This window comes from Onychomys torridus, chromosome 7 (genome assembly GCF_903995425.1).
Source record: "Onychomys torridus chromosome 7, mOncTor1.1, whole genome shotgun sequence".
Taxonomy (NCBI): Eukaryota; Metazoa; Chordata; class Mammalia; order Rodentia; family Cricetidae; genus Onychomys; species Onychomys torridus.
The window spans coordinates 15,732,710-15,757,804 of record NC_050449.1 but is presented as its reverse complement, the minus strand read 5'-3'; the positions used below and the strand labels follow the sequence as shown (position 1 = coordinate 15,757,804).

At 53.0% G+C, this 25,095-nt stretch overlaps 1 protein-coding gene across 1 annotated transcript in view; it reads left to right on the top strand.

Annotated features, from left to right (window-relative positions):
- The first annotated feature begins 3,061 nt into the window (after positions 1-3,061).
- The window catches only part of Col5a3 (collagen type V alpha 3 chain), a 52,081-nt gene continuing 30,047 nt past the window's right edge, over positions 3,062-25,095 (top strand). Inside the window, 20 exon segments of the mRNA XM_036193266.1 lie at positions 3,062-3,229; positions 7,865-8,026; positions 8,120-8,309; positions 8,376-8,532; positions 9,975-10,079; positions 10,649-10,795; positions 13,958-14,071; positions 14,174-14,317; positions 16,378-16,425; positions 20,323-20,364; positions 21,063-21,125; positions 21,742-21,816; positions 21,916-21,999; positions 22,483-22,539; positions 22,632-22,685; positions 23,245-23,298; positions 24,013-24,066; positions 24,145-24,198; positions 24,377-24,430; positions 25,018-25,062. Of these exon segments, the coding sequence (XP_036049159.1) occupies positions 3,142-3,229; positions 7,865-8,026; positions 8,120-8,309; positions 8,376-8,532; positions 9,975-10,079; positions 10,649-10,795; positions 13,958-14,071; positions 14,174-14,317; positions 16,378-16,425; positions 20,323-20,364; positions 21,063-21,125; positions 21,742-21,816; positions 21,916-21,999; positions 22,483-22,539; positions 22,632-22,685; positions 23,245-23,298; positions 24,013-24,066; positions 24,145-24,198; positions 24,377-24,430; positions 25,018-25,062 (1,791 nt within the window). The 5' untranslated portion in view covers positions 3,062-3,141.

Genomic DNA, 25,095 nt, shown 5'->3' with positions numbered 1-25,095 from the left:
GGCTGTCCTGGAGTTGCTATGCAGACCGACTGGTCTCTAACAGAGATCCACCTACCTGAGCTGGAGTTAAAGGGTATGCCGTCATACTCATCAGTTGTTTTCAGGCCGGGCAATTAAGTCCAGACCTGCCTCAACTATAAACACACACACACACACACACACACACACACACACACACACACACACACGGGGGTGCAGTTCAAGGCCTAGCCCTGATAGTGCACACACATTCATTCTTCAGCCTCTATACTCAGCCTTTTCCTTTCTCTAGAAACTACATTTATGTGTGTGTGTGTGTGTGTGTGTGTGTGTGTGTGTGTGTGTGTGTTCGTCCACATGCTATGGCATGCACATGGAGGGCAGAGGACAGGTGTGGGAGTCAGCTCTCTCTCCTTACACCTTGTGGGTTCCAAGGATCCGACTGAGGTTATCTGCTTGGCAGCAAGCTTCTCCACCCTGTGGGCCCTCCAACTCTTTGTGTTTTGGGGGACATAGTCTCCCTCTGTAGTCTAGGTAGGCTTGAAATTGAGACCCTCAGCCTCTCAGGTGCTGGGATCACAGGCCATACCCTGCTACTTGGCTTATAAGTGACTCTAAACATTTCATTATGGCATGTCAGTGAGCTTAAGGAGTGAGTGGGTGTTCCTCTCCTGCTGTCTCTGCACGTAAAAGGTCTAGTCGCACAGAGGAAGAAACAGAGAGCTCCGGGCATCACTGACAGAAGTCAGTCAGAGCAGAGTACCGATATAACTGAGATAGAGACCTTGCCCAGTGTGCAAAAGGTCTGGCTTCTGTCCCAGCGTCCCTCCCCTTAAAAAGTCAGTTAGATGTCAAGAAATGAGACTAGGGGCAGCCAGATGTCTCAGTGGATAAAGGCACCTGCTGCCAAGCCCAGGGACCTGAGTTCAATTCCAGGGACTTGAAGGATAGAAGGGGAGGGGTAACTGACCCCCGGAGCTGTCTCCTGACTCTCCTGGAGAGCTGTGACATTTGCACAAGAGAGATGCATGCACACGTGCACACGATGAATAAATTAATGTTTTTTAAAAAAAGTAGTTAGGCTGCCTGAAGAACTTCCTAGCAAGGTGGCCAGGGCTAGGACCTCGTGAAGACCTCTCATTTGGAAAAGATTGTCCCTGGGTAGAGGAGATTCTCTCTTCTCCCTCCACCCTAGGGAACCCCATCTCTTCTAGCCCCACAGGACCCCACCCCCTCATCTCCAGGGACAGAGACTCTTTGTCTGAGGGACAAAGGCTGGGAGGGAGCCGTCTGGCACCTCCCGGTTCCCCATGAAGGGCACTTGGGAACAGACACACCTCTTTGATTTCTCCCCGGGTGAATTCCCCTGACTCCTGCCTTTCTGCACCAGTCCCGACTGCAGAGCAGAGTGTCCCTGACCCTCTGGGGTTGGGAAGTCTGATTTGATGGGGATTTAGGATTGGGGTGGGTGTCTCCCTTGAATGATCTCAGGGTGAGGCAGAAGGAATGGAGGGATGGAGGCCAGTTCCTTTCTTTGGGGATTAAAAACTTGGGGGACAGCCTGGGGTGGGGCTCAGTGGCAGAGTGTTCATACAATAAGAAGCGCTTGGTTCCACCCCGCCCCATAAAATGGAAAGAAAAAAAAAAGTTTGAGGCCTGGAGCGATGGTTCAGTCTCAAGTGTTTGCTGTACAAGCGTGAGGACCTGAAACCAAGGACCTAAGTTAGATCTTCAGCACCCACATAAAAAGCTGAGTGTGCCGGGCAGTGGTGGCAAAAAACAAAACGAAACAACAACAACAACAACAACAACAACAACTGGGTGCACCAGCCCATGCCTGGAATGCAATCCCTGTGGACAGTGAGACAGGAGGGTCCACGGGGTTCAGCGGCCAACCAGTCTAGCCAAACTGGAGAGCTCCAGGTTTGATGAGAGACCTTACCACAAAAAGTGAGATCAAAGAGTGATAGCGGAAGACAGCCAACATCTGTCGACCTCCAGACACTGGTGTATACATGTGCGTGTGTCCCCCCATACACACACACACACACACACACACACACACACACACACACACACGTTCATGGAAGTTGGATGGAAGGCTAGAAATGTGTTTGGAGTCCATGGTGAGAGTTTAAGGATGATACCAGGCATGGAATTCCAAACTGCAAGGTTCATGTGGACTAATGGAGGTTTAGAGAATGGCTAGGACAGTTTGGGGATCTGGGGTGAGGATTATGGAAGAAGTGGGGTTCCAAAAACCAGGCTTTGGGGTGATGTTGGAAATCCTCCCTTTTGTGGGCCTTGAGACAGAAAGAGTTAGGAAAATCTACGATTCCACATCTGAGGACAGGCTGAAGGCTTCTATTTTATGTATCTATCTATCTACGTTTTTTTTTTGTTTTGTTTTGTTTTTTTGTTATGTTTTGTTTTTCTCACTGTGTAGCTCTGGCTGTCCTGGAACTTACTCTGTAGACCAGGCTAGGTCTCAAACTCACAGAGATTCACCTCACCTGCCCTGTCTCCCGAGTGCTGGGATTAGAGGCGTGCACCACTACGTTTTCAGTTTAGGTGCTTTGATTTTGTGTGTCCTTGTTAGAAGTCTGTGCTACAGCACGTGTGTGGAGGGCAGAGGACGACTTTTGGAAGTCAGTTCTCTCCTTCCATCATGTGGGTTCTGGGACAGAACTCTCAGGCCATCAGTCTTGGTGGCAAGTGCTGCTCCCTGCTGACCTATCTCGCTTGCTGTGAAGTTGAACGTTTGATCAGGCTGAAACAGCCTTAGAGAGAAGTTAGGCAGAGAGCCCGCCAAAGGCGAAGATTTAGCTTTACGCTAGGACTCCCCCGCCCCCACCCTGGGATTCTAGGGCTGGTGGGCGTGGCCCATCTTCCAAGTAGTGGAGTCTAGCAAGAAGGGCCCCCAATCTCAGCCAGCCAATCAGCGTGTGGCGCACACTTCGCAAACTTTTTCCGTGCTGCTGTGGGTCCCCCGCCTCCCGCCCGGGCCCCGCCCGGCCTGGGCGCTGGAGCACAGGGCGCGGCCAGGGCGGGGTCTCAGGCAGTGTCCTGCCGATCCTCACAGCCTCAGGCTGTCCAGAGTGACTGCTCCTCTGCAGCCTACTCCTCATCCTCCTTGGCCTTGGTGCACCGGGGTCCGCTGGGATGAGAAGCTGCCGGAGACCGGACCAGCCTCGGGCCAGCCTCTGCTTGCTCCTGGCCTCCCTGCAGCTCGTGTCCTGGACGCTGGCTGGTGAGGCGGGACGAAGGGTTGGAATAGCATTTGGGGGTGCAAGGGAGACCCCAAAACGTGTGCAAGGGAGAGGTCGTTCGTAACGGGTGCCATGGTGATGTGGAGACCCTAGGGTCTAGCTCTAGCTGATGTGTGTGTATGTGACCACTGGGAATGTTGCCAGGAAACGTGTGGCTGTGTTTACAAGCTGGTGCATAAAAAATGAATGCTGCAGGTGTGATGCAGCTCTAGTACTCAAGAGGACGAGTCAGATGGATTGCTAGTTCAAGACTAGACTGGGCTATGTACTGAATTTAAGGGCAACTTTGGCTGCATAAGCAGACCGTTTCTAAAGAGGCACGGGGTGCGTGGGAGGTAGCTGAGGTGGTAGACATGTACATTTTCTAGCATGTACCAAGTTCAGGATTCAATCCTTGGCAACACATAAAACCGAGCATGATGGTGCATACCCACAACCCCAGGACTGGGACCGTGCAGGCAGCAACATAAGGAACTGAGAGCCAGTCTGACACGACATAGTGAAGTTGAGGCCACCACGGGCAATATGAGAGTTTGCCTTTAAAAAACTGTACTTTATAGAGGTTTGTGTATCCGTGTGCACTTGGGTGTGAGGGTTGACTGGGATTGTGTAAATGTGGGTGACAGGGCAGTCCCTGCGAGGGTGTGTGTGGTCAGATGTGAGAGTTCAAATCCGCCCTCTCCTTGTCTGTTACAGGAAATAGGGTCTCATGTAGCTCACGCTGGCCTTAAACTCATATGTGGCCCAGGCTGTAGCCTTGAACTTCTAATCCTGCCTCTATCCTGCAAGTGCTAGGGTGCCAGGTTCATAGAGCTGGCGATGGGATCCAGGGCTTCTAGAAAGAACTCTCTCCACAAAGTTTCACCCCCAAACCGTGGGGATGATTTTAAAGCAATTGTGTGTATTACAGATGTGTTTGTTTGTCTTTGGTTGGCTGCAGTTGGGATTTAGGGGTTTATATTACTTCCTGTGGGAATATGAGTAGTTGTTTCTGAGGTTGGTGCTGAATGGAGTGGACATATAAGGAACTCACAGTTTTCTTTTTAAATTATGTTCATCCATCCATCTATCTATCTATCTATCTATCTATCTATCTATCTGTCTGTCTATCTGTCTATGTATCTGTGCACACTTGTGCCACAGACTGTGTGTCTAGGTCAGACGACAGCTTTTGAGAGTCAGGTCTCTCCTTCCACCATGTGGGTCCCCGGTATCGAGCTGAGGTCATTATTAGGCTTTGTGGCAAGCACCCCACCCCAGCCATCTCTCTGACCCACACAGTTCCCTTTTGCACTTCTCCCAAGGACTTCAAACCATCCTCTCTTCTTGCCCGAAATTGGCTCCCCTTCCCCCTCCCCCCTCCCCTCCCCCACCCTTCTCCCTAGAGCCACAGCATCAGCACCATGGACAGGGCCCTCGGGAGGGAGGCGGCGGGGGGCGAGGCGGGGTGCGGCGCGGGGTGGGGCTGAGCGCCGAGCGCCGGCGGGGGCGGGGGCGGCCAAGTGGAAGTTGCATCGCACCCCAGCTGCAAGATCCCGGGGTGATTTTTCCTGAAGAATTTCTCAGGGCCCCCAAGGGGGTCCCCAGGGCTAAGGGACGGGTGAGTCACCGCTGACGCATGCCCAGCTGTGAGCATCTGGCTTGGTGCCCCAGCCACGCCTCTCAGGGTTCTGCGTGTGGTGATTGTGAGAGGGCATGGTGACTCTCCAAGCGGTGGACGACCAGGGCTTCTGGGATTTAGATCACCTCCCAGAAGTGAAGGAAGATGCGTTCTGTCCCTCAGAGGCCACCGGCATACACAGACCCCACGTTCCCAATTTCTGCTCAATCTGGAGAGGTTGCTGCCCATGTGGAGAACCCCGTGTTGGCCTCCCCCATTCTCACACTCACACAACCTCAGGGTCATGCAAGCCCAGAATACAAGACCCCTGGGACTCCAGGAATGTGCAACTCGGGCCACACCCAGGCAACCCCATCTGCCACCCGGTCGGAAGAGCACCCTCCTGTTTTCAGGTTCTCACACATGCTTCACCATGGACCACAGGCAAATGCCGTCATCTTCCACAACCAGTCGCCCACTCAGTGACTTGCTCATATTTTCCCTTGCATGGCGTGGGAGAAATCTCCTCAGGGTTAGGGCCCTCCGTCTCCCGTTGCAAGTCTGGCCTGTGGGGTAGATGGTGTGGAGACCCTGCTGCCAGGGCCACTACTCATGATGAACAATGGCATCAGGTTTAGGATTTTTCTTTTGTACATTTATTTATTTCGTGAGAGGGAGAGAGAGAGAGAGAGAGGGAGAGGAGGGAGAGAGGGAGAGGGGGAGAATGTGTGCGTGCCACAGTAGACACGTGGAGGTCAGACAATCTGAAGGAATGAGCTCTCTTCTTCCACCATGTGGGTTCCTAGGATCAAGTTCAGGCCATCAGGCCTGGCAGCAAGTGCCTTCACTGAGCCATCCTGTCAGTCCTCAAAACGTTTCATCCAATTCACTGTCTACACCTCAACCAGTAGCAAGTACCATGCTTGCAAAATTTCATGCGTGAATTTTTGGGGAATTCCATCCATGACCCAGCCTGCTCCCTGTCTACCTCCCTCCACATCTGAGGCTCCACTGGGCATCTCCCTAGAGGCCTTGACCGAGGCAGGGAGAGGGTGTGTAGTGGGGGAGAGTCTGGGAGGTTTCTGACCCCTCCAGCTGGCCCCACAGGCTCAATGGCTCTTGTGTGTCTCCTTGTCATGGAGCCATGAGAGAGAAAGGGCAGTTAGCTGCTGAAAGGTCATTGCAGCGAGGACTCGAGATTGAGCTGGAGTCTTTTGGGTTATATGGCAGGAAGGACTTTTGAAATGGAAGTTAGCAGTGACCAAGAGGAGATTCCCTTTTCCTACTGCATAGAAATTGGAATCTGTGTTAGGATGCAGCTCTGTTGGTAAAATATTCACCGAGGATGCACAAATCCTGTGTTCCATCCCCGAGCTGTATAAATGGGGCATGGCAGTGCTTATCTGTAATCTTAGCACTTTGGAGGTGAGCAGCAAAGGGTCAGGGGTTCAAGGCCAGCCTGGCCCACCGTAGACCTTATCTCGAAAACAAAAGCAACAAACAGATCTGGGCAGAGTTGCTCTGCCAGATGATGTGGATCTAAATCTTCCCCAGGGCTCCCAGTCTAGAGGGATCGGCCGGGATGGTCCACTGGGGAATGACCCCTGTGGTTAGCAGGGCCTGAGAGCCCAAATTCAGCCCCAGGGGGGCTGTAATCCAAATACCTCTTAATGACAGCCTAGTCACTGAAGAGATAATTACAGATGATGGGAAGGGGGGGGGGAGAGAGAGAGAGAGAGAGAGAGAGAGAGAGAGAGAGAGAGAGAGAGAGAGAATACCAAGAAAGCAAGATTGATTGTTGATTGACTGATTGAGAACTGAACCGTGGAAAGTGGGGCAGAGAGGAGGCAGACTTGACAGAGTAAGCGTGCAGGGCCTGGAACAGGGCTCCACAGAGTTTGGGAGGCAAAGTGGGTAGCTGGGATAGGGGTCTTCATCCAAGTCCCCTCCTCAAGCCTGGCCCCCCAAACCCAGTTCTCAGTGATGAAGTCAGCTGAGCCACCCTGGGGTGAGGTCATGGCAGATTCAGCAGAACCTGGCTCCTGCCAAGAGTCTGGGTCAGGGGGTTAGTGGGGCAGTTTGCTAGGGGAGGGGACAGGCCAGGGGCTTTAGGCCCAGGGGAAGCCCTCACCCGTCCTGCCTAGCCATATGGATCCAGTTAGCACTGTCCAAGCTGTCTGGGTGGGGCTGCAGGGATGTTTTGGATTAGGGGCCTGTTGGGCCAGACCTATTCTTTATTTCTTTTCTGGGATGAGAAGCGGGGGAGGTCGGGGAGGTTATCAGAAATATATGTCAGAAGGAGGTCAGAAGGTGATAAAGCTAGTCCCAGGTGAGATGGAGGTACATGGGAAAGGTAAGGGAGGGTCAGATGGAGGAGGTCAGGGAGGGTCAGATGGAAGAGGTCAGGGAGGGTTAGATGGGATCAGAGGGAGGAGGGCATGGGGCTGGGGGTCAGCGGGAGGAGGCTATGGGGGTCTAAGAAGAGTGCACCCCACCCCTTTTCCTCTTGTGGTTTTTCCCTAGCAAGGGGACTCTGTGCCGGGAAGCTGCCCAAGGAGCCAGTGTGGGGGTGTAGGGAGTAGGGGAAGGCTTGGTTCTGGGGCTCTGGCCAGGAACCTTTGATTCATCCTAGAACTAGGTCAGCCTTTTTTCTCACCAAAAACTTAGGGGAAAAAATAACCAGAGTCAACAGACTGATGTAGCAGGAACATCTGTGGGGTAGCAGGGGAAATGCTGCTGGTCCCAGGCCGTCTGCTTCTCTCTAGACTGTTAACACTCAGGGGAGGAAGGGGGTCCCCAAAATCTGATCAAGCCTTTTGGAGTTTGGGGCTTTTTTTTTCTTTCAGATAGAGTCTCATTAAGTTGCTCATTCTGTCCTTGAACTCACTGTATAGACCAGGTGGAGATCCTCCTGCCTCAGCCTTCTGAGTAGCTCTCAGAACTGGGGACTGTACAGTCAGGTCTGGCTCCTGGGCTGGTTCTCATTACCCCTCTTCACCCTGGCATCTCTCTACAGTGGAGCCTGTGGATGTACTGGAAGCCTTAGGGGTCTACAGGGACCAGGCTGGGGTTACTGAGGGGCCTGGCTTCTGTCCCCAGAGGATTCCACAGGGTGACCGAGCATTCAGGGTGGGCAAGTCCAGCCTGCTCAGTGTCCCTACATGGCAGCTCTTTCCAGGTGAGTCAGGGCAAGAAGGCTGGGGTGGGGGTCACCCTGGAAGGGTGATGTCACCTTGCTTGTCTAACTGCCCCTTACCCTCTGCCCACACAGAGGAGCATTTTCCTGAGAACTTTTCTGTGCTGCTCACTGTGCGGGGCCAGCCAGCCAACCGGTCTGTCCTTCTGTCTATTTATGATGAGAAGGGTGTCCAGCAGCTGGGGCTGGCACTGGGGCCAGCTCTGGGTCTCTTTGGTGACTCCTTCAGGCCCCTTCCCAAGCAGGTCAACCTCATGGATGGCAGGTGAGTATAGAAAGGGGAAAGGGTACCCTGTGGAAATCCTTGCACTGAGCCTTATTTCCCTTGTAGGTGGCACCGGGTGGCAGTCAGTGTCAGTGGTGACAAGGTGACCCTGGTGGCTGACTGTGAACCTCAGCCTCCCATGTTTGGTCAGGGACCTCGGTTTATCAGCACAGCTGGACTCACCATGATAGGAACCCAGGACAGCAAGGAGGAGACTTTTGAGGTATGGAGTTCAGTGGCCGGGGAAACTGAGGCAGAGGCTGGGGAGCTTTGTCTACAGCCTAAACTAGAGGAGAACATTGAGGAGAAGCGCCCAGCTTCCACCTTGCCCCACAGAGCTGAAGGAAGGGAGCACCATACAACAGAACATTAGTAAATCGACAGGAAGTCAGGTCACCCACCATGTGCACGCAGACTTGGTCTCTGTGGAGTGCACACTTGTGATGGGTGACTGAGCGCTCATGACAGGTGACGAGACCACCACACGATGCAGCGTGCTGGAGGTTAGCCTGATGTGTGAGCAGGTGGGGATGTTTGCAGAATGGGACAGGTGGTTCTGATCGGTATGGTGTGGCGATCATGCTGTGTGATTTTGAGTGTGAACCTTCCAGGAGACCCAGCAACCTCATGTCTCCAGTGAGCTGCCCGGTATCTAGAACCTGGCACACAGAGGTGGCCTGGGGGAGGGGACTCGGAGCTCCAGGGGCGGATGTTGGCGCTGTCAGTCACTGTTTTCATTGCTGTGACAAAACACAAGACAAAGGCTTCCCCAGAAGGTTTATGTGGGCTCAGAGTTCGAGGCCCCAGTCCATCAAGACAAGCAGTGTGAGGTGTCAGGTCGTGCTGCACCTCAAGTCAGGAAACAGAGAGATGGATGCGCACTTCGCTCACTTTCTTCTTTTTGTCTTGTCCAGGACCCTAGCCCAAGGCATGGTGCCAATCACTTTTTAAAAAATGTTTAATATATTTTATTTTTATGTGTATTTGTGTTTTTGCCATGGGTGTCGGGGTCCCCTGAAACTGGAGTTACAGACAGGTGTGAGCTGCCATGTGGGTGCTGGGAATTGAGCTCTGGTCCTCTGGAAGAAGAGTCAGCGCTCTTAACCCCTGAGCCGTCTCTCCAGCCCGGTGCCAATCACTTTTAAGATGGGTCTCCCTAACTCAATTAATCTAATGTAGATAATCGCTCGCAGGCATGCCCAGGGGCTTTTGTTGTAGGTAATTCTAGATCTTGTCAAGTTGACTATCTAGGGGCCGGAGGGATGGCTCAGTCAGTAAAGATGCTTGCTGCTAAGCCTGTTGGCCTGAGTTCAACCCCAAAATGTGTGTGGTGGAAGGAGAGAACTGAGCCCTGAAGGTTGTATCTCACCTCCACATGGGAGTGACCTGGCACACCTGTGCACGTGCATGCACATACTTTCAATAAATCCATGTAATTTTAAAAGTTGGCAAGCTTAACCATCACACTGGGTGTGTTTTGTCCTGTGGTGTCATGGGGCTGGTGAGAGTTTTGCTTCTCTGAGTTACAGGTGGAGATGCCACAGGCCTTCCCTTCATTAGGGTGCTCTGGGTGGGGAAGTTCTGAGGCTCCATGGCAGGAAGGGGCAGAGATATGCCAGGGAACAAGGGCCAGAATCATCCTGTGGCTCCTTTTCCCCTGTGCAGGGAGATATCCAGGAACTGCTGTTAATTCCAGACCCTCAGGCTGCCTTCCAGGCCTGCGAGCACTACCTCCCTGGCTGTGAAACCCCAGATCCCACAACCACAGGGGTGAGTGAGGGGCTCCAGGTGGCAGGTGAGTCATCCCTGGCTTTAGGAATCAAGGAAGAGTGGACTGTGACCCAGAAACAAGGAGTTGAGCAACTTTAGACCCGAACACAGGCCTAATCCCAGAAGATGACCTTAACCTCAAGTGACAGAACAAGTCAGGTGTGGTGAGCACACCCATCATCTCTGTACTCAGGAGGCTGATGCAAGAGGACCATGATTTGGGGGGCAACCTTTGCTAGGTATCAGAATCCTATCTCCAAATGTCAGCAACAACAAAAAGTCAGTCTGGGGACGGAGATGATTTAGTCAGGAATGGTACCTGAGGAATGACACCCGAGGCCGACCTTGGCCTCCATATGCATGTGTAACAATTGTACACACTACGATGTGCACATGTGTGAGCATGCACGCGCACGCGCGCGCGCGCACGCGCACACACACACACACACACAGCTAAGTGAACCACAGGCTGAATAACAACGATGGACCATGTCATGGCCCTCAGTGACTCAGGCGATGACATTTCCAGTGGGGAGAGTCTCTAGTCCTGACTGGAGCTCTTTCCTCAGGCCCCCAAGAATGAACCAGAAACAACCACACCTCGTCGCAAGGGTAAAGGAAAGAAAAAAGGGAGGGGTCGAAAGGGGAAAGGAAGAAAGAAAAAGAACAAGGAGACCTCAAGGCTGAGCCCTGCCCCTGGTGTCCCCGAGAACCAGGTAAGAACCTGGGATCTCCCTCTTCGCTGTCTATTCCTACCCATCTCTGGTCTCATCTTTGTGTTGGTCCTCAGGGTCTGGTTCTCTCAGCCAAAGGGGATGCCAGGTGCTGTGTTGGGGGCTCTCATATCTATTCCACAGAACCTCTAGCCTAGAGGAGCTGAAGGAGACACCTCTGAACACGAGAGGACCAAATGGTTAGGAGGTTTATGATGTATTCTTATTTTTTGTTTTGTTTTGTTTTTCGAGACAGGGTTTCTCTGTGTGGTTTTGGTGCCTATCCTGGATCTCGCTCTGTAGACCAGGGTGGCCTTGAACTCACAGAGATCCGCCTGGCTCTGCCTCCTGAGAGCTGGGATTAAAAGCCTGCGCCACCGATGTATTCTTAACGGGATCATCAGGTGGGGTAACTGGTTACAGGTGCATTGGTTATTGTACCAGGATGTGGGATTCGCTGCTGGGGGTCATTGGTGAGGGCTGTCCTTTGAAGCCACTGTCTGGGAACTCATCTTGAGGTTCTACAGGGGAGCACAGATACTCCCATACCCCAGCTTCAGGAGGGACACTGGAGGAGGGAGGGAGGAAGGGTACACCTGCCCAGCCAACTAGATCAGCCCAGTCAGCCGAGGAGACCAATGGGATGACAGATGTCATGTCCTGATCACCCTCACTTCCTGAGGGTGCTATTTAGTATTGCTGGTTGAGGAAGCTGTTCATCGCGATAATGTGTAGGGAGTTTCTAGTTGGAGGTCTCCACTGGGAGACCACTGATAAAGGTCACTGTTGGTGTGTTGGTGTTCTTTATTGTTTGTGAACTTTCCCTGGGAAGACAGGAGCAACAGACAGGGAACCAATGACCAAGAAAGATACAGTTCCACTCAGATCTAGCTTGGGGAACCTGTGAGCTGATTGGGTGTGCTTACAGAGTTAAGGTGAGGGGTTACAGACCGGGGTGTGGGTGACCCTTAAACAGTCACCCTAAGCGTGGATGCTTATTTTCCCCTTAGCTGCCCAAATGGAGTCCTCTTCAGTTAGCCTCCCACACTCAGTACTCCTGCCTTTCCAGAGATCGGGAGACCCTGTGCAGCCGGGGCAGAATTACAGAGAGCTGGGAGAGAGTGGCTGGAGTCTCTGATGAGAGCCAACGGCCCTCTCCACCACCTCCTTCTGTAGGAGAATGGCCGCCAGCTGGGTCTTGAGGGTCTTTCACAGTCACAGCTGTTAAGGCGGCTCTGGAGGACAGAGCCCTGTACTAGCGGCCCTGTTTTATTTCTATTGCTGCGCTAAAATATCCTGAGCAGGGGCTGGAGAGAAGGTGCAGAGGTTAGGAGCACTTGCGGCTCTTGCAAAGGGACCCAGCACCCATTTACAGGCTCACAACAGCTTGTAACTCCAGTTCCAAGGGATCTGATGCCCTTCAGTGATCTGTACTCATGTGGTGCTTGAGAAAGCACACACCACACACACACACACACACACACACACACACACACACACCACACACACACACACACACACCACACACCACACACACACCACACACACACACACACCACACACACACCACACACCACACACACACACACCACACACACACCACACATACACACACACACCACACACACACACCACACACACACACACACACACACACACACACACACCACACACCACACACACACACACCACACACACACCACACACACACACACACACACACACACACACACACACACCACACACACCACACACCACACACACACACACCACACACACACCACACATACACACACATACACACACACACCACACACACACACACACACACGCACCACACACACACTCACACACACATACACACACCACACACACACACACGCACACCCACACACCCACACCACACACACACACACATTTGAAAACAAAAACAATAACAAAAGCCCCACCTATCCTGACCAAAAGCAACTTTAGAGGAGAAAGGGGGCTTGCAATTCCAGGTTACAGGCGGTTATTTTGGGGAAGTCAGGGCAGCAACTTAAAATGTCACATCCACAGTCAAGAGCAGAGGGAATAAACCCATAAACTCTTGCTTGCCTGTGCTCAGCTAGCCTTTGCTTTTCTTACACTGTTCAGAACCCCTGTATAGAACCATGATGGGCTAGGTCTTTCCAGATCAATTAACAATAAAAAAAAAAAAAAAAATCTCCCAATGACATCCCACTGGCCCATCTGATCTAGACAATAACTCACAGACTCCGTTCCAGGGTGATCCTAGGTTAGGTTAAGTTGACATTAGAACAAATCTATGCACTAGTTTAAGGTTAAATAAAGGTTAAGGGTTATTTTTAGGGAGATTGTTAGAAAACATGATGGTCATTGTTAGTGTAATAATTGGTTGGGGGTCCCAGAGAAGGCTCATTATTTTGGGGGTCACTAAATAGTGATTTTTGTTGGATGACTCCAATGGTTGGGGTCACAGTGACATCCTTGGATGGAAGGGTACCTGTTTGAAACCTTTGGTGGGACTCACTTAGCAGTCATTGATGCTAATGACTTGGGTTAATTTTGTAGGTTGTTGACAGGCGGGTTACTGGGAAGGGGTCCTAAGTCATTGGCTGGGTTACAGCTTGAAGTCCTTGGTTGGAGGGGGTCACTGGTTGTAACTACATCTCGGTTCCAGATCTTTCTATCCCATACGAATTCCAAGAGAAACATGCTCTCGTCAGCGCCTGGTTCTGACCTATACCCTTGTGGCTCTCTTTCTCTGCCGTGACCCAGTTCTTCTGCAGCTGTCCAGGCTGGAGGAGCTGCAGCCTGGCTGGCTGACCGCTGAGCTGTCATGGGAGAGGACATGTGGGGCTGGGCTTCCGGGAGTCTGACCCTGAGTGCTGGCTCTTGACTGTAATCACTGGGCTCTGGAGCCAATCCAGTTCTGCTTCCAGGCCTGGGAGACTTGGCCCTGCTCTGCTCCTCCTGCATCTGGAAGGTCCCCCCTCTGGCCGCCTTGGAGGGCACTTGTCTTTCCCCCACCAGCCTCTGCACTCAGTGGGAAGCCACCTCCGTCTACCCATGCCTGAACTGGGGGCTCCTCTAAGGGAGAGACCTGGCTCTTCTGTGTCTTCCTTATCGGCCTTGCCTCATATCTTTCCATGCCTGCTGTAGACCTCCCTCCACACCCTTGAGACAGAGAAGCCAGTTCCCCACGAGTCTCCGACGCCTACACCCTTGACCGTCACCACCACTGTTACTATTGGACGAAATGCCACTGTCTTGCAGGTTGGTGGGAGTGGCTGGTGCTGGGCCAGGGGGCGAGGTGGTAAAGGTGATGGCAAACGTTAAGGTCGAGAGCAAACTTGACATTCTCAATGTCCTCAGCAGGGATATGACTCTGGTACTGAAACTGAGCTGAGGACTCCGGAGATTAAGGCTACTGAGGAGGACGAAGAAGGAGGTGGTCCCACCATGGGCCCCAAGTTCCGAGCAGCAGAGCAATCTTTACAGACTGAGTTCCAGATCTTTCCTGTGAGTCTGGAGGGGCTGGATCAGGAGATGGACGTAGATACATGCTTTCTCTTGTCTTGTGTCAACTATCTTTGTGTGACCCTAAATGCAGTTGCAGTTGAAAATGTTTACCAAGCACTTAACAGTTTGACAGAGACTGCTGATGTAACTTGCCTGTAGTGTAAACAGGGTGAGAAGCCACTTGACTTCCAGTGGAACCCTGCTTCTGGCTCTCAGAGTGCCCTGCCTGCTGAATGGACAGTAGGGGGAGCCAGAGAGTCGGTGGGGAAGCTTGCAGTGTTAGCAAGCTATGGGAGAGAGAATACTTTGCTCTTGCTGCTGCCAGGAGCTTGCGATGGTTAACGGTGTCACCACAGCAAGCTCTAGAATCACCTAAAACACAAGGCTCTGGGCATGCCTGTGAGGCATTATCTAGATTAGGTTAAATGAGGGAAGACCCACCCTAAAGGTGGGTGGTGCCAGCTCATGGGCTGGCTTCTCCTGGACTAAAAGGAGAAAGTGAAATGATCACCAGTACTCACCCTCTTGCCCTGCTTTGTGACTGTGGCTGCAGCGTGACCAGCAGCTGTTCGGGGTGCCTTCCCTGCTGTGATCAACATCACCCCTCAGGGTGTAAGTGGGAACAAACCCTCCCACCAGTAAGTTGCTTCTTGTCAGGTGTTTTGTCCCAGCAAGGAAAGTAGTGCAGCCGTGGAGAAAGGCAGACGTGTGCCAGGACCATCATCAGCTGAGCTGCGGGACAAAGTAGAAAGCGTATCTCCTGGGGCTTTGAATTTGTAACGTCTTTGACATTCAAGTAAGATTTCAAGCCAGGGATGGCTAGAAGATTCTAGAATTCAGGGGAGCCCATCTAGGCTGGGGAGAAAGGCTTGGGACTGACTCCTGAGCAGAGAGACAGCGTCCTTAGTCAAAGCCTCAGGTAGAAGCGTGTAGAGGGGCAGCCTGGTTTTCCAAGGTGCTGGTGGAGGAGGAGTTGGAGTTGAGACCCATGCTGACTTCTTGCCCTGCTACTCTTCTTGGTGCTGGGACGAAATCCTTCATAGACACAACTTGTGGGAGGAGAGGGTTGTCTTGCTCACGTTTCAGAGGGGTCGGTCCATAGTTGCCTGGCCTCGTGCATTTGAGCGGAGCATCATGGAGATGTGAGGATGTGGTGGAGAGGTTTCAGGTCCTGGAGAAGGGGAGGCAGTGAGTAGGGAGGGCTGACTGAGTCTCTGCTGGCTTCCTCCCCTTTAGTTCTGTCTGTCCCCCCTTTGGATGCTTCCCTCAGTAAATTCTCTCTGGAAACATCCTGACACACCCACAGTTGTATCTCACCAACCTCCTAGGTGGTTTCAAGTTGTTGTTGTTGTTTTGTTTGTTTTTTGTTTTGAGAAGGGTCTTATTATGTAGCCCTGGTTATCCTGGAGTGTGCTATGTAGACCCAGCTGGCCTCGAACTTCCAGAAAGTTACCCACCTCTGCCACAGGCATGCCCAGGCCATGTCTTAGGCGACTCTAGAGTTTGTTGAGGTGACAATGTTAACCATCATATCCACTTCCAGCAACGAGTGCTGGCTAGGATTATAGCGTTTGCCACCACACCTGGCCTCTCCGAGGCAATTTCAATCCAGTCACCTTTGATGGTGCACGCCTTTAATCCCAGCACTTGGGAGGCAGAGGCAGGCAGATCTCTGAGTTCTAGGCCAGCCTGGGCTACAGCGTGAGATCCAGGACAGCCAGAGAAACCCTGTTAAACCCAATGAGGGTAAATCATCACATGTGTTAAGTGTTGTAACTCATTTGCCACATGGATGTCACACACTCACTGACTTCCTGAGTTACCTGTGGAGGGTCACAGGGGTGAGTAAGGTCCCAGCATGACTGGGTAAGAGGCAGGGCTGTGACAAGGACCTCTGGAGTTCATGCCCTTCACCTTGGACGACTTTCAGAAGTCAGTCGTCTCCTTCCACGATGGAGTCCAAGGCTTGAATTCAGGTCACCAGACTTGCAGGGCATGTGCTTTCACAAATAGCGTCTCTGTCCCTGCCCTCACGTGTCCTCTCTGCCCACTGTCCCCAGGGTGCTGGAGAAAAGGGAGCAAAGGGAGAGCCTGCGATAATAGAGCAGGTGAGAGGATGGGGTGAGGATGGGGTGAGGATGAGGTGAGGTGAGGATGAGGTGAGGATGAGGTGAGGATGGGGTGAGGATGAGGTGAGGATGAGGTGAGGATGAGGTGAGGATGGGGTGAGGATGGGGTGAGGATGAGGTGAGGATGGGGTGAGGATGGGGTGAGGATGAGGTGAGGATGGGGTGAGGATGAGGTGAGGATGAGGATGGGGTGAGGATGGGGTGAGGATGAGGTGAGGATGAGGTGAGGATGGGGTGAGGATGGGGTGAGGATGAGGTGAGGATGAGGATGGGGTGAGGATGAGGATGGGGTGAGGATGAGGATGAGGTGAGGATGGGGTGAGGATGAGGTGAGGATGAGGATGAAGGTGAGGATGAGGATGGGGTGAGGATGAGGATGAGGTGAGGATGAGGTGAGGATGAGGATGAGGATGAGGATGAGGATGAGGTGAGGATGAGGATGAGGTGAGGATGAGGATGGGGTGAGGATGAGGATGGGGTGAGGATGAGGTGAGGATGAGGATGAGGTGAGGATGAGGATGGGGTGAGGATGAGGATGAGGTGAGGATGGGGTGAGGATGAGGTGAGGATGGGGTGAGGATGGGGTGAGGATGAGGTGAGGATGAGGATGAGGTGAGGATGAGGTGAGGATGAGGTGAGGATGGGGTGAGGATGAGGTGAGGATGAGGTGAGGATGAGGTGAGGATGGGGTGAGGATGGGGTGAGGATGAGGTAAGGATGGGGTGAGGATGGGGTGAGGATGAGGTGAGGATGGGGTGAGGATGAGGTGAGGATGAGGATGGGGTGAGGATGGGGTGAGGATGAGGTGAGGATGAGGTGAGGATGGGGTGAGGATGGGGTGAGGATGAGGTGAGGATGAGGATGGGGTGAGGATGAGGATGGGGTGAGGATGAGGATGAGGTGAGGATGAGGATGGGGTGAGGATGGGGTGAGGATGAGGATGGGGTGAGGATGGGGTGAGGATGAGGATGAGGATGAGGATGAGGATGAGGATGAGGATGGGGTGAGGATGAGGATGAGGTGAGGATGAGGATGGGGTGAGGATGAGGATGGGGTGAGGATGGGGTGAGGATGAGGATGGGGTGAGGATGGGGTGAGGATGAGGATGAGGATGAGGATGAGGATGGGGTGAGGATGAGGATGAGGTGAGGATGAGGATGGGGTGAGGATGAGGATGGGGTGAGGATGGGGTGAGGATGAGGATGAGGATGAGGATGGGGTGAGGATGAGGATGAGGTGAGGATGAGGATGGGGTGAGGATGGGGTGAGGATGAGGATGGGGTGAGGATGGGGTGAGGATGAGGATGAGGATGAGGTGAGGATGGGGTGAGGATGAGGATGGGGTGAGGATGAGGATGAGGATGGGGTGAGGATGGGGTGAGGATGAGGTGAGGATGAGGATGAGGTGAGGATGAGGATGAGGTGAGGATGAGGATGAGGTGAGGATGAGGATGAGGATGAGGTGAGGATGGGGTGAGGATGAGGTGAGGATGAGGTGAGGATGGGGTGAGGATGAGGTGAGGATGAGGTGAGGATGGGGTGAGGATGAGGTGAGGATGAGGTGAGGATGAGGATGAGGTGAGGATGAGGTGAGGATGAGGGGATGGGGTGAGGATGAGGTGAGGATGAGGTGAGGATGAGGTGAGGATGAGGATGAGGATGGGGTGAGGATGGGGTGAGGATGAGGTGAGGATGAGGTGAGGATGGGGTGAGGATGAGGATGAGGATGAGGTGAGGATGAGGATGAGGTGAGGATGAGGTGAGGATGAGGATGGGGTGAGGATGAGGTGAGGATGAGGTGAGGATGAGGTGAGGATGAGGTGAGGATGAGGATGAGGATGGGGTGAGGATGGGGTGAGGATGAGGTGAGGATGAGGTGAGGATGGGGTGAGGATGAGGTGAGGATGGGGTGAGGATGAGGATGAGGTGAGGATGAGGATGAGGTGAGGATGGGGTGAGGATGAGGTGAGGATGGGGTGAGGATGAGGTGAGGATGGGGTGAGGATGAGGTGAGGATGGGGTGAGGATGAGGTGAGGATGAGGTGAGGATGAGGTGAGGATGGGGTGAGGATGAGGATGGGGTGAGGGATGGGGTGAGGATGAGGATGAGGATGAGGATGGGGTGAGGATGAGGATGGGGTGAGGATGAGGTGAGGATGAGGATGGGGTGAGGATGGGGTGAGGATGAGGTGAGGATGAGGTGAAGATGGGGTGAGGATGAGGATGAGGATGAGGTGAGGATGAGGTGAGGATGAGGATGGGGTGAGGATGAGGATGAGGTGAGGATGAGGATGAGGTGAGGATGAGGATGAGGATGAGGTGAGGATGGGGTGAGGATGAGGATGAGGATGGGGTGAGGATGGGGTGAGGATGAGGATGAGGATGGGGTGAGGATGAGGATGAGGATGGGGTGAGGATGAGGATGAGGATGAGGTGAGGATGAGGATGAGGTGAGGATGAGGATGAGGATGAGGATGGGGTGAGGATGAGGATGGGGTGAGGATGAGGTGAGGATGAGGATGAGGATGAGGATGGGGTGAGGATGAGGATGAGGATGAGGTGAGGATGAGGATGAGGTGAGGATGGGGTGAGGATGAGGTGAGGATGAGGTGAGGATGAGGATGGGGTGAGGATGAGGATGAGGATGAGGATAGGTGAGGATGAGGATGGGGTGAGGATGAGGATGAGGATGAGGATGAGGTGAGGATGAGGATGGGGTGAGGATGAGGATGGGATGAGGATGAGGATGGGGTGAGGATGAGGATGAGGATGAGGATGAGGTGAGGATGAGGATGGGGTGAGGATGAGGATGAGGATGAGGATGAGGTGAGGATGAGGATGGGGTGAGGATGAGGATGAGGATGAGGATGAGGTGAGGATGAGGATGGGGTGAGGATGAGGATGAGGATGAGGTGAGGATGGGATGAGGATGAGGATGAGGATGGGGTGAGGATGAGGATGAGGATGAGGATGAGGATGGGGTGAGGATGAGGATGAGGATGAGGTGAGGATGAGGATGGGGTGAGGATGAGGATGAGGATGAGGTGAGGATGAGGATGGGGTGAGGATGAGGATGAGGATGAGGTGAGGATGAGGATGGGGTGAGGATGAGGATGAGGATGAGGTGAGGATGAGGATGGGGTGAGGATGAGGATGAGGTGAGGATGAGGTGAGGATGGGGTGAGGATGAGGATGAGGTGAGGATGGGGTGAGGATGAGGTGAGGATGAGGATGAGGTGAGGATGAGGATGGGGTGAGGATGAGGATGAGGATGAGGTGAGGATGAGGATGGGGTGAGGATGAGGATGGGGTGAGGATGAGGATGAGGTGAGGATGAGGTGAGGATGAGGATGAGGTGAGGATGGGGTGAGGATGAGGTGAGGATGAGGATGAGGTGAGGATGAGGATGGGGTGAGGATGAGGATGAGGTGAGGATGAGGTGAGGATGAGGATGAGGTGAGGATGGGGTGAGGATGAGGTGAGGATGAGGATGAGGTGAGGATGAGGATGGGGTGAGGATGAGGATGAGGTGAGGATGAGGTGAGGATGAGGATGAGGATGAGGGATGAGGATGAGGTGAGGATGAGGATGAGGTGAGGATGAGGATGGGGTGAGGATGAGGATGGGGAGGATGAGTGGGATGAGAGGTGAGGATGAGGATGAGGGGGATGAGGATGAGGATGGGGTGAGGATGAGGATGAGGTGAGGATGGGGTGAGGATGAGGTGAGGATGGGGTGAGGATGGGGTGAGGATGAGGTGAGGATGAGGATGAGGTGAGGATGAGGTGAGGATGAGGTGAAGATGGGGTGAGAGGATGAGGCCGTGGGGGGTGAGGGGCCCCAGGAGAACAGGGGTCACGCTTCCTTTCCTTCCAGGGACAGCAGTTTGAGGGACCTGCAGGAGCTCCAGGACCCCGGGTGAGTTCTCGTCCCCTTTTCTTCCCACCGCATTTCCTCCAGAGCCCACAGGCAAACCAGCTGTGCTGCTAGACGCTCATGTACTTGTACCTCTCTCTTCCTTTTCTTTATAAAGCCCAGGCTGGTATGGATCTCACTATGTAGCCCAGGCTGGTATGGATCTCACTATGTAGCCCAGGCTGGTATGGATCTCACTATGTAGCCCAGGCTGGTATGGATCTCACTATGTAGCCCAGGCTGGTCTCCATCTCACTATGTAGGCCAGGCTGGTCTCCATCTCACTATGTAGCCCAGGCTGGAATCCATCTCACTATGTAGCCCAGGCTGGTCTCCATCTCACTATGTAGCCCAGGCTGGTCTCCATCTCACTATGTAGCCCAGGCTGGAATCCATTTCTTGGTTCTTCTGCCTCAGCCTCCTGAGTGCTGGGATTACAGGTGTGCACAGAGAGGATTTAGATTATACTGTTACCTGGAGGTCATTGGGTATTAAGTACTCAAAAGACGTGTCAAAAAAAGGTCTAGGGCGTGAGGTTGAGAGTGACACAGGTCACAGATCACGATGTGTGTGTGAGGCGGGGAGCTGGCTAAGAGGTAGAGTAGGGAGGTCTGCCTGAAGGTAAGGTCACAGGGGGCTCAGAGGCCAGCTGAGCTCAAAGTCTGCATCTCCTGTGACTTCTTTTTTCTCTCTCTTCACAGGGAATATCTGGTCCTTCAGGCCCTCCAGGCCCTCCAGGCTTCCCTGGTGACCGAGGTCTACCAGTAAGAGACTCCCCACTGAGCGCACCCCTCTGCAGGGGTGTGGAGTGTGTCCCTCTGCAGGGGTGGGATTTCAGGTTGAGTGTGGAGATTTGAATGTGGGTGCCATCAGGCTTGGCAGCGCAGACCCTCACTTGCTGGAGCTCTCTCCTTTAAAAAATATTTGTTTTATTTATTTATTTATGTCTGTATGTGTGCATGTATGTGTGTATGTGTATGCACATACAGAAAGGGCTTTGGGTACCTGAAAGCTGGGTCCCATTCCTTTGTGGGATGCTTGGCTTGTCACTTGGGTGCTGGATCCAAACTCCAGTCCTCATGATTATGCATCAAGGCCTCTTAACTGCTGAGCCATCTCTCCAGCCCCTGAGTCTACATCTCTCTCTTTCTCCTACAGCTGTCTCTCTTGTTCACCATTTCTGCAGTTTCCCGTCTATCTTTCCTTCTTGATTCTCGACTTTAGTGTCTCTATCTCCACCTCTCTGGCCCTCTCCTCCTCCCCCTCAGACTCTCCCTCTCCCTGTTCCCCCCTGTCTTCTTTGGAACCCTCCCTCCCTCCTCTCTTCTTTCCCATCCCCACCTCTGTTCCACTCATCCCTCATCTCACTCCCTCTCTCAGGGTCCTGCTGGCCTCCCAGGAATCCCAGGTGTTGACGGAGTCCGGGGTCTGCCTGGCACTGTGATTATGATGCCGGTAAGGAGGGGAGGGGCCCCCGCCCTTGGGGGAGTGGAGTTCTGACTCCAGGGCTGCCTTTCTGTGGACCTCTACTCATCATCACGAGTTGCTCCTCAGTTCCATTTTGCAAGCAGCTCATCGAAAGGACCCCCAGCCTCTTTCCAGCAGGCCCAGGCGCAGGCAATACTACAGCAGGCTCAGGTGAGTGGGCCAGGGAGTGTGTTTATGTGAGGGCTGGCAGGAGTGAAGATTCACTCAGGCCTGGTGGGGATACAGAGGAGCTCTCGCCTGAAGATGCTTGCCTTGAGTTTCTGCTGTTACAGTCAAGTCCTGAGCCCGGGTAGTTTATAAGGAACAGAAGATTCAGAGCTAATGATTCGGGAGACGGGGAAGTCCCAGAGCAGAATGCTGCCTCCTAGTTGGGTGCATTGTAACCGGTGGAGGGCAGACCAACACAAGACAGTAAATAGGATGAGACATTACTCTCATAAAGGTGCTGATTGCCATTGTGGGCATCCCACCCTTCTGATTTTGTCTAATCCCAGTCTTCCAAGAGGCCCACCTCAAAGTGTTATCAGCATATGAACTGGGGGACAGATTGTAACCTGTGAATGGGAGGCACACCCTAGCTAGAGCAGTGTTTCTGTGGTCTCGTGGGAAACTTGCTTCTCTCTGTCTTTCCAGCTCTCCATGAAAGGGCCCCCTGGTCCAGTGGGGCTCACTGGGCGCCCAGGCCCTGTGGTGAGTAAGGGGTCTGTATTGCGCAGAGGGATACATCCATGCCAGATGGCCACATTGTTCAAGCCATGTTCCCCCATCTCTTGTCCTCCAAGGGCCTTCCTGGATATCCAGGTCTGAAAGGTGAATCAGGAGATGTAGGACCACAGGTGAGTTTGGAGGGTATGGGGGATGGATTAGATGGGGAAGTTTCCTCCTAAGGATGCAGGATAAAATGCCAGTTGGAGAAAATAACAAAAGGAATAGAATTATACCTTTGAAATTTCTGCTCCTCCTAGGGAGTGATTTAAATTGGTCCTGGACTAGGGCCTGGGGCTCAGCTGGGAGAGCACTTGCCTAGCATGCATGAAACCCTGGCTTACAGCCACATAAACCAGGTGTGGAGGTGCACATCTGTCACCCCAGCATTTGGGGGGGGTGTAGAGGCTGGAGGATCAGATGGTCAAGGTCATCCTCAGTTACTTATACAGCTGGAGGCCAGGCTGGGCTACAGGAGACCTTGATTCAAAAGTAAATACAACAAGCTGGGTGTGGTGGTATATACCTTTAATCCCAGCACTCAGTAGGCCAGATCTCTGTGAATTCAAGGCCAGCCTGGTCTATATAGTGAGTTCTAGGCCAGCCAGAGTCACGTGGTATGAGACCTTGTCTTAAATAAAAAAGCATAAGCCTTTCCTTTTCATTCTTCCTTCTTGTTCCCTACCACAGGGTCCCCGAGGATCACAGGGCCCCCCTGGGCCTCCTGGCCGGGAAGGCAAAACAGTGAGTGACTTCTGGGTTCTTGAGTTATGCTGCTCACCACCAGCACCTAACACACCCTGGCTTTGTTCCCTCTGGGCCTCCTGTTAGCCGAGAGACCTGAGCATTGGAGGCGGGCAGTGGACGCTCTACTGAGTGTAGCATGAAGGAATCGGGCAGGTCATAGCTTCATTGGGACCTGAGAACAGGGGAATGCTTGGCCTGGGATCTGAAATGTAGGCAGGAGCAGATGAGGTGCAGCCTGAGCAGCATAGCATATTAAAATAATCCTGAAGCTGTGCGTGCCTGTAACCCCAGAACTGGAGAGATGAGGCAGGAGAATCAGGAGTTTAAGGTCATCTTTTAACTTCTGCATAAGGTAAAGTACTTACTGCCAGGTCTGGTGACCAGAGTTCAATCCCGGGACTCACCCGATGGGAGCAGAGAACTGATTTCTGCAAGCTGTCCTCTGACCTCCACATGTGAGTCATGGCTCGAGCTCTCTCTCTCTCTAAATAAGCACATGACTTTAATTCCAGCATAGTGAGTACCAGGCCATCCAGGGCTACACAGTAAGAGCCTGCCTCAACAAAAACAAAAGTCAAAACAAAACAAAACAAAAAAAAGAAAGTAGGCCCTGGGAAAGGAGTCAGTCACTAGTCATAATGGATGACATTGACATGCAGGGGGAAGGCCCTGACAAATTTGTCCTAGACTTTGGCCTCACTTTCTTCATAGGGCCGACCTGGAGCGGATGGGGCTCGGGGTCTCCCGGGAGACACAGGACCTAAGGTGGGTGATGGGGCCAGGCCTGGATGGGGGTGGAGAGTGTGAAGGTCAAGGGCTCAAGGCAGCTTGTGTCTTCCACAGGGTGACCGGGGCTTTGATGGCCTTCCAGGGCTGCCTGGTGAGAAGGGCCAGAAGGTGAGTGTGTGAGGTGCCTTTCCATAGCCATGCCCCGTGCCAGCATCCCACGCGGCATTAACATGAGAGTTTCACACACTGTGTCTGAGCACTCATGTCCCCACACTGAGCTTCCTTTCTGAAGAGAGTGGTTCCTGCACATGCTAATCCATCAAATGTCCCCACTTCTCTGCTCTAGGGTGACTTTGGACATGTAGGGCAACCTGGTCCCCCAGGAGAGGATGGTGAAAAGGTAAGTTGGAGGAAGGTTTAGGAATGAGGCTAGTTTGGAGGTTCAGAAGTCTAAGGACCAAGGGCTTAGGTGATGGCTCAGCAGGAGAGCTCTTGTCTAGAATCCCTCAGCATGCTGGGAAAATGGCTCAATGGTAAAGTCCCAGCATAGAATCCTTCAGTGAGAGGCTGGGGTTGTGGCTGAGTGGTAGAGCACCTGCCTAAAATCGCCCAGTGATGAGCTGGGACCTTGGCTCTGTGGTGGAGTATTTGCCTACCATATATGAAGCCCTGGCGTCTATTCCTAGCATTGGAAAAAAAAAAAAAAAATTAAACAGGAGCAGGCTGAATCTGAATGGTATCTGGGGACTGGCTAGGGGTTGGGTTGGAGGAGCAGGAGGCCCCAGGGGCCTTACAAGACAGCATTGGAACTGACAGCTAGCTTTAGGGTTAGGATGTGGGATGGTAAGTTGAGGCCTGGAGTATGTGAGTTCCGTCTGCAGGACTATGGAGACGTCCGATTGACTCTAAGAGGGGCTCCCCGTGAGGGGAGGTTGTACCCCAGGGGCTGTACTTCCTCACTCCAAATAATGATGACACTTTCCACAGGGCCTGCAGGGACCTCCAGGGCCCACTGGCCAGGCTGGAGAGCCGGTGAGTATTGGGAGACCCCAGACTCTTTTGCTT